The sequence below is a fragment of the Echinops telfairi genome, unplaced genomic scaffold (genome assembly GCF_000313985.2).
Source record: "Echinops telfairi isolate 266 unplaced genomic scaffold, ASM31398v2 ScPeMD7_20;HRSCAF=75, whole genome shotgun sequence".
In the NCBI taxonomy this organism is placed as follows: domain Eukaryota; kingdom Metazoa; phylum Chordata; class Mammalia; order Afrosoricida; family Tenrecidae; genus Echinops; species Echinops telfairi.
Genome location: NW_022103917.1, coordinates 12,715,725 through 12,725,626, shown reverse-complemented (window position 1 = coordinate 12,725,626; position 9,902 = coordinate 12,715,725). Strand labels below are relative to the sequence as shown.

At 37.9% G+C, this 9,902-nt stretch overlaps 1 protein-coding gene across 1 annotated transcript in view; it reads right to left on the bottom strand.

The window, feature by feature from the left end:
- MBNL3 (muscleblind like splicing regulator 3) overlaps positions 1–7,965 on the bottom strand; it is a 74,362-nt gene extending 66,397 nt beyond the window's left edge. Inside the window, exon 1 of the mRNA XM_045288372.1 lies at positions 7,789–7,965. Coding sequence (XP_045144307.1) covers positions 7,789–7,965 — 177 coding nt within the window. The remainder of the gene's footprint in view (positions 1–7,788) is intronic.
- Between the last annotated feature and the right edge of the window lie 1,937 nt (positions 7,966–9,902).

The window sequence follows — 9,902 nt, the reverse complement described above, 5'->3', positions numbered from 1 at the left end:
AAATGTGCTTTACACAATTGATGTGTGTATGGATTGCGATAACAGTTGTATGAGCCCCTAATAAAATGTTTAAAAAAAAAAAGAAAATCAAGTCAAAACAGATTAATGACCTAAATATAAGAACTAGAATCGTAGCAATCCTAGATGAAGACATGGTTCAAAACTTTGTATGGATTCTCTGATATGGCACCAAAAGCACAAGCTACCAAAGAAAAATAAAGTGGTCTGTGTCAAAATTTAAAAATTTTGTACATCACAGGACTTTATCAAGAAAGTCAAAAAACAACCTGAAGGGTGGAAGAAAATACCTTCAATTTATATTGAAAGTTATCTCTGAATAGGTGGAGAACTCTGATAACTCAACAACCAAAAGGCAAATAACCCACTTTTAAAATGGGCAGATGACTTGAATAACCACTTCTCCATAGAAGACATACAAATGCCCAACAAGCTCAGCATCGTTAGTCATTAGGGAAATGAAAACTGAAAACACAAGGGGATACCACTCCATTCACACTAGAATGGCTATTAGGAAAATTATGCATAAAAGGTGCTGGCAAGAGGAAGTGGTGACATTAGAACCCGCATCCATGGCTAGTGGAAATGCAAAATGATCCAACTACTGTGGAGAACGGGTTGGCGGTTCCTTAAAAAAACAACAGCAGATGGTATAAAATGTGAAAATAACAGTAATTTATAAATTATAAAGGGTTCATGAGAATGGGAGGGTGGGGGGGGGAGGTGAAAAAAGAGGAACTGATACCAAGGGCTCAAGTAGAAAGAAAATGTTTTGGAAATGATGATGGCAACAAATGTACACATGTACTTGCTACGAGTGATGTATGGATTGTTATAAGAGCTGTAACAGCCCACAATGATTTATTTAAATTTTAAAAAGTTAAACACAGAACTCTTATAAAACAAATGATAGCGACTCCATAGGACAGAACTTCCAAAGCTATAAATCTTTACTGAATCAGCTCGTGGTTTGAACTGCTGACCTTATAGTTAACAACCTAACGTATAACCAACTATGCCACCAATGTCTCCTAGAACTCCTATAAGATTCAGTAATACAAAAAAAAAGATCCAGTAATACTACTCCTAGGTACATATTTAAAATAATTGAAAGCAGTTGCACCCAATTGTTTCTTGCAGAACTATTGACAGAAACCCAAAAGTAAAAACAGCTTCAGTGTTCATCAAAGGATAATAATAAATGGATAAACAATACATATATGCACAGACAATTAATATATGATCCTCTAGGCAATATCTAGAATAAACACATGCACAAAGTAGACTGGGGGCTGGAGGGCAGGGGGCTGGGAAGGTATTACCTAAGTTATTGTATTTCTGTTTGGGGTGACGGGAAAACTATTGGAAATAGATATTGGTGATAGTTGCTCAATATTGTGAACAGAATTAATGCCTCTAAAGTGTACCCTTAGAAAATAGTTACAATTACAAGTCTTATGCTATGTATGTTTTACTACAATAAAATTAAATCAACAACAACAAAAACAAACAAACAAACAACTGGGAATGGGTTTTGGTTTCAAATTGAATCCTAGCTCAAATTTAAGAATAATTAGTTATTACATCATGGTTCTACTTGCCCTCAGGAAGGAAATACGGAAGATAGGGGTGTGAAGTGTGAAGAAACTAGATGGACCCCAGCTGTCAGATAAAATAGTGTCTGGGGTCTTAAAGGGCTGTTTCCAAACAAGCAACCATTTAACTGAGATGGAAGAAGCATGACAACATCAGTGACCAAAGGATTGCAATCATATAATCTAGAGCCAAAGGAGAATAGAGTATAAAAGCCCGTATTGTGAGATTCTGGTTTGCAGAAGGCTATGGATAACGGTGGGAGCCCAAGATACATTTGTGAGATCTATCCAGGAAATAAGTCTCTGGTGATTTCCCTCTATACCTAATGGAGGGATGGGAAGAAACTGGTTACAAAACAGAGGACATTAGAGAGATGACGATAGGATATCAAAATGATCAACCTGACTTGAACAATTAAAACCTTGTCAGTTGATCCCTCCCATATATGTTGGGCCTGATATGGCTTTGAACATTTTCTGTATTTTCCCCCCTCATATTGGGGTTTAGCTCTGACGTATTTTGTTATTGGTGGTAATCCTCTTGAAGTTGTGTTCTATGTTTTTCTCTTTTTCAGTATGTGAACCCCAAGACTGATGAACCTATAGAGACACAAGTAGAATCAGGGTTCCTGGAAGGTAAAGGAGAGGTGCTATCAAAGAGTTCAAGAAGAAAGGGAATGTTTGGAAACTGATTGTGGGAGCAGCTGTACAATAGTTGGTGTGATGGAACTATGGAGGCGTAGGTTATCTGGATTACCACCCAATAAAAAGGTTTGGGGGGAAAAATCAATCTCTATACAAAGAGAATATAATGAAGAATCAACTAGGAGAATCAGAAAAAGAATTAATAAGAGGTCCCAGGGATTGATTAGATGTGACTTAGTATTCACAACATGTTTACTATCTCCCAGTAAATAATTATTTTGTTTTAAAGAAGAAAATAAAAGACAAATGTTTAAGGATTAGATTTAATGCCCATGATTGTTATAACTATAAAATATTTTTAGCATATTGCAACTAAAGTCATATCTGTATAATATGCAGCCCTGTTGGCACAATGGTTAACTGCTTGGTTGCTAAACAATAGGTTGATGATTTGAACCCCCATCCACTTCACAGTAAAAGGAAGTGGTAGTCTGCTTCCACAAAGATTTCAGCTAGGAAACCCTATGGGGCAGTTCTGCTCAGTCCTACAGATTCACTGTGAGTCAAAAATCAATTCAATGGAACAAATGAGTCATGCCTACTTAACTAAATAACAGATTTTACCGTAAGCAATCCTATACAAATGTATCATAAGCAAAAACTAAAAATTATTCTTAACTCGAGATCACCAGGTTAAGGCTAAATTGGGGAGATCATTTAGAAAATAAAAGCTTGGCCAACAATATGTAGAAAGATGAAGAAAAGCATGAATTAAATATCTAATTGCATGGAACAGTAAAACCTCACCCTGGGGTGAAAATTGAAGGCACACAAATAAAAACCATTGAAAAGCCAAGCAGAATTGCAAATCTGGATTAGAGAACAGCCACTGCAAAAATCCATAAATTTAAGGTTCTGATGAGATAGTGGAAGACACTTAGACGATAATAGAAAGATTATTTAGAGATAGTAAGGCAGAGACTGCTACGATTTCTATGTGATATATATAACCTTATAGATCAACAATCAAGCAACAGGCTGTGAGACGAGCGGGAGGAAAACAGTGCCACCCCCAGCAGGAGTGTATCTGTAAGGGCATAAAGGGCAGTAAGTAAATGATGCTCTACGAATTAAAGTCATGTTCCAAGAAGAACTAACTGCTATTGCCAGATGCACAGAAGCACCTTCTATTAGCATTCCATAAAAATGTGAACTAGAGAAAGACAGTACTTGTAATGACTTCAGACAGCTGTGGCACATGAAGAGAACTGCTTAATGACCAAGTAGGATCAGGTATATCTTTCCCTAACAAGTAACACTTCTTTTTCCCGAAACTAGAATTCATAGTTCTCTAACTTCAGGTTTTGAAATCTCACACATAAGAGGGTTCCTGTTGCAAAGGGGTAGTCTTCATGCTATCATCAAACTACAGCTGACGACACACCTGCGGCCATCTCACACGCACTTCCTACCAGGTGACCAATTGTAACTTGCACCGTGATGTGAAGACATAAATGATCTCATATCTTTATTTCAAATAAGGGGGTTAGATTTCAAGTTATTCTGAACGAATTAGCTCACCCAAGGTTGCATTGCTCTCGCAATATTTGCCGCTAACCTGTGGCAGGTACCTCCCTAGCTGGGCAGGGCATTGAACAAATGAATGTGTAATCAAATCAGACAAAAAAGAATTGTACGTAGTGAAGATGTATGTGACCCACAATCAGTTGTAACCTCCAATGCTCAAAAATGCAAGGAGTTCTGGGAGCAGGATGGACAGTGGAGCAGACTGCTCAAGGTTGTGGCTGTGATTGGGAAAAATGTGTTGTAAAATCCAAGGGATAGTCATTAAAAATACCAAGATCAATGGCAAACTACATTATCAAGAAATTGTCATGAAATTGAATTAAGTAATACGTACTTTGAAGAGAATCTTAGAACATAAATTGAGTCAGGCAGACTAGGCAAATAAATAAACAGCTGCATATGAACATAAGACTCTCCTGTGTAACCAGAAATTGATATATAAGCTACACTATCTATGAATTACCAAGTGAAGATGGTACAGCCTTGGTTACTGAACATGTAACATTCATGGAATGATGGGCAGTGCTAAGCACACTGGCCAATCAACCATCCAGCCCGCCCTTCTTGGTCTTGTAACATCCTTCTTCCATTATGAAATGAGTATAGAGTGTAGGACAACCTTTTTTTTTTTTTTTTTGGTTGAAATATTTCTTTCTTTTTTTTAAAAAAAATAATCATTTTATTAGGGGCTCATACAACTCATCACAATCTGTACATACGTCATCTGTGTCCAGCACTTTAGTACATATGTTGACTTCATCATTCTTACGACACCCACTTTCCACTTGAGCCCCTGTTGTCAGCTCATTTTTCCCCCTCCCTCCCCCTCCCCCGATAATTTATAATTTATTATTATTTTGTCATATCTTACCCTATTTTCCACGTCTCCCTCACCCACTTCTCTGCTGTCCGTTCCCCAGGGAGGAGGCCATATGTAGACCTTGTCTGTCCTCTGTTCCCCCTTTCTCCCTCTCCTTCCCTCCACCCTCCCGCCATCGCCACTCTCTCCACTGGTCCTGGGGGGTTCATCGGTCCTGGGTTCACTGTATTTCCAGTTCCTATCTGTGCCAGTGCACCTCCTCTATTCCAGCCGGATATGTAAGGTAGAATTTGGATCATGGTAGTGGGGTGGAGGAAGCATTTAAGAATCAGAGGAAAATTGCATATTTCATCGTCACTACACTGCATTCTGATTTGCTCCTCACCTCCCCACAACCCTTCTGCAAGGGGATGTCCAATTTCCCACAGATGGGCCCTGGGTCCCCACTCCTTGTCATCTTACAGGCTGGTGTGCTTCTTCCATGTGGGCTTTGTTGTTTCTCAGTTAGATGGCCCCTTGTTTATCTTCCAGCATGTGGGACCCCAGATTCTGTGTAAGTTGACAGCACCTTTACACAGAATATTGCATCTATTCTGTATATGAAGGCAAAGAACCAGCATCTAGTAGAGTACCTAGTACTAATGAAAGCCTTCCAAAATAAAGTCAGAAGCCCAAAACTCAAGTGATTGCTTCAATTATTTAACCACTATAAAAGAAGAAACTAAGTCCTCAGATGAATTTTCAAAGTTTTTTGAATGTATAGAATCGAGAGGAACACGAAGCATTGCGTTATCTATTGCGGTATATCATGAACATAATACATTGAACTTAGGTATAGCTCTAATGCATTTCTTGGATAAGGAACTATATAAAAGGAGAAACCTCTAACAATTTTGTGCAGACATGGAGCTCTGATGAATGTGCTATCTAGTAGTTGAAAATATTGAGGTTTTCATTAAAGTTCATGAATGCAAAGATTATGTGAAGCACTGTTATCCTGAGTCATCAAGATATTAATAGGAAAATTATTTTTTAAGTGCTGGATGCAGTGACTAGACCGCTTATTTTAATAATTAGGTGGTTTATTGATATTCATTGATCATTATCTATTTAAACTCTGTATTAAATCTTTTAAAGCTTTAAAGTGGTAGTGCAGTGTGCATGTTCATAAACATCATGCTCCATATAGTTTTTTCTCAAAATGTAGGCATTGTTGGCACTCTTTTGCCTTCAAATGGAAGAAATGACTTAAAGTCTATTAATGATTACAAAGATCGCACAATTCTTTCCACGTTCTAAGATTTCTGGAAAGACAGGCTCTATGAAAACCTACAAGAAAGTCTATATCAAAAAGTAACCTATAAAAACACTGCCACTGGGCTTGAAGAATTTATATCCCACCCATAGCAATTGGATTGGACATGTGTTTGTACTATTGGCTTTGAAGCAATCTAAAAGCTAACATCTTACTTAATAGCAAGGCGACAATCTTGCACTTAATTCATTTTTATTGTGATACCTGGTTTCTCATTTGTGTCACCTCATTTGAGGCCTCAGAGTAGTCAAAATAGTAGTTAGCTAAAGAAGCTATTACCCATGTGCTAACAATAAAATAATTCAGTGTTTACGGGATGAAGTAAGCCAAGGTCAGATGCAATAATTGAGTGGGCTCCGAGCTCATGAAACAACACATGGCAAGTGCCTAGTACAGTGCCTGACCTTCTGTCTGAAATGGCTGAAAGACACCTCCTTTTCTTTTCCCAGCCAGTCCAGTGTTCTTTTCCACTTCAAGACATCGCCCAGTCCAGCAGCAATAGATTTAAATAATACACAACATAGCATGGATAAAACTTGAATGATAACAAAATGAAGAAAACATTCTCTTTGGGGTCATGTCTACTACAAACAGCGATTCAAACATTTTCAAAGGTCAGAATTACCTTGATTGTTGAATTGGACTGGTCTGTCACAGAAACCTAGCAACCTAGAAATAAGTGGCAGTTGCTATTTCCAGTAGAATGTTTTTTGCAGATATGATCATACGAAGGGCTATGTCTCTATTAGCCATAAAAATGTTAAGGAGGTAAAATTGATCAAGAAATTGAAAGGCTTCTCATTTTGAACCATTTGGAGGAGGGGAACCCCACCAAACTAAACTTGTTGCAAATCTTATTAATTAAACCTGGAATTCATTAACATTTTATTTCGATGCTTCAATCTTTACATATTTATCATTAATTTAAGGACACATATGAATAAAACATGAAAATCAAGTGTATTTGCTTGTTCTGCAATCATATGTTCTATCCCATACAATACCTCATCTGTCCTCGTGGCTAATACTGTAATACACATCATATATACTCAAGTATCAGCCTAACCGAGTATCAGCCGAGGCACCTAATTTTACCACAAAAACTGCATTAAAAATGTGCTGAAAAACTCAATTTATATACAAGCATATACGATAATATTCAGGTTTTATGACCTAGGCAGTCCAACTTTCCTTGCAAAACGTATTCAAAAATCTAAAATCGGTCATTTAGCTAGTTGTCCAGGAGGAATGTTATGTGAGCCTCGATTTGTAGTTATCAGTTTAAGTTAAAGGTTCAAAAATTGCTTTGACTAAAAAACTTCCAAGGTCAGAAATTTCCCCCCAGATAGTAAGAGTCTCACTTTATATTCAGTCTGGTTCCATTTTCTGAAAACTGGCTGGTCCCTCCCAAGGGTAATTTTGATAGTGTGGATAACAAGCTAAAGAGCGTCTTTACAATTTGTGGGAGATCAAAATCAGTGTGTGCTAAATCTAACATGCATGTCCCAAACAAAAAAGTAACCCAAAGTAGGGTTAAAGACCCTCACTCCTATAGATATTTGTGAATTCTTATTCTTCAAGTGCCTTTGTTTGATACACTGGCTTTGGTGGAGTGAGCTTATGACTGCCTTAACTTGATAAACACAAAGGCTACATCTTATCTTAAAAAACAAACAAACAAGCGAACAAACAATACTTACCAGCTTCATAGTTTTTTGAATTCTATTCACTTCAAAGCATACCATGTTTTAAAAAGGATAGAAATCAACATATTTAAAATTAAACATGTGCATTCAGATGGGACTCACCTTCAGAGAATCAAAACAGGCTATCACACGACCATTTTCCACAGGGCAAACTCTTGGTGGATGGGCAAACTTGCAATCAGCATCAGCTCGAGAGCAAGTTCCTCTCTGAAAGTCTCTACAGACTTCTAAAGTCAGCCACTTGGTATCACGAACCAGGGTAATATTGACAGCCGTCATTTTGAAAGCAAAACTAAATCAAGTGCACCCTCTTCAGGACAATATCACTGCTGATTGTTGAAAGGGGGAAAAAAATGAAATCAAGCTAAATGCGAAGCGAGAACAGGTGGCTTTGGTGAAATGACTATTTGTTAGCACTTAGGTTTCCATTTAAGTACAATCCAATCTAGTCAAACAAATAGCCAGTAGTAAAATTTTACAAATCTTATCAGAATAATTAAAAATCAAATTAGAGACCGACTCCTCAAAAGGCAATGGTAAAGGTTACAATTTTGAGTCTTGTAGTTTGCTCCTCTGCTGAAGTTACTTCAACTAACTGGCAGGCTTTCAAAAGAATTCTGAGCTCTCTAGTTTCTGTTTTCAATTATTTTTGCGAAAAGCATATGCTGTTTACTGCCCTTTAATTCATAGAATAGTCTCAGATCATGGAGAGAAAGGCTTCCCCCTATTTCTTGGCTTTAAGGATTAGTATTGGTCAGGTTGTTGCAACTATTTAAAAAAAGAGACTGTGATGCAAAATCAGGAAAGGAGAAATGATTAAGAAAATTGAGACTCAAAATAAATAAATACCTGCACAAGTTACTGACAGTGAACTTAGAAGCACACCCAGTTTGTTTGTTTGTTTGTTTGTTGGTGGCGATGTGGAAGGGAGGGGGGTATAGAGAGAGGCAGCTCTAGAGCAGAATCCAAGCAGCAGTTTTCAGAAAAGGCACTTTTCAGAAACCTGCAAAAAAACAAAATTGTAAAATTAGCTAAAATAACACAATGCTTCTGTTTCAAGCTCTCATTTGGGAAAAAAAATAGCCAGGTCCTATTTACAACAGGAAGCATCTAGCTACTGACATGCAACATAGTACAGTCAGCTATTGTCAATAAAAAAGGGCATTTCCCAATAGAGAACTGTGTAGTCAAAGGAAGGAATCACTCAGATGTATTGTTGCAGTATAAGACTGGGCAACCACCCAAATAAAAAGAAAAGGGGGAAAACAGTTTTATTTTTGTCTGTTCGGGGCAGAAATACATTTGGGGGTTCTCTGCACACACAAAAATGCCATTGTGATCATCCCTTATTCGTTAATGTATCTGATTTTAAAAGGCTATCCAAGAATTATCTTAAAACCAGCTTTAGCAAGCACTTTGTAAGAAAGGCCTGGTGGTCTGCTTCCAAAAGATTGGTCTTGAAAACCCTATAGAGCAGCTCAGCTGCACACACGGGGTCGCCATGAGTCGGAATCTATTTGATAGGAACAGGTGGAAAACTAAGGTCTATTGAATGCTTGATTATCTTCCCCTTTGTGTAGTATCTTTGTCTTTTAAGCAAGATGTAACTAGTATGTTTGCAGTTCCTTTCTAGAAATCCATCTAACCCAGTGGTTCTCCACCTTCCTGATGCCACGAGCCTTTCATACAGTTCCTCATGTTGTGGTGACCGCCCCCCCAACCATAAAATTATTTTAGTTGCTACTTCATCACTGTAATTTTGCAACTGTTCTGAATCGGGCGACCCCTGTGAAAGGGTAGTTTGACTCCCAAAGGGGTCGCGACTCACAGATTCAGAACCACTGCCCTATGCCATGATCCGGATAAACTAGCTGGAGAAGCCTTGAACATGCCATAGCATGGAGGAAGGAAATGTAAAATGTGCTTCAAAGGAAAAAAATCCTTCAGAAAACCCAACTTTTCCCCCTCCTCTACAAAGGGAAAATGGAACAACTCAGAAGTACGTTTCAGTAAGCATGAATGGATGAGACAGGAAGTGCTGGTCAGTAGCATTTTGGAGACCATTGACTTTCAATTTAACCCAGGGTCAACCACTAACACTTTCAAGCAACTCAGTACAGAAGTGATTTGACTGTCATGATGCCATGAACACATGATGAAATAACAGGGCTTTTCCAAAGCAAAATAAAAGTAAACTCAGCTCTGATTATCAGACA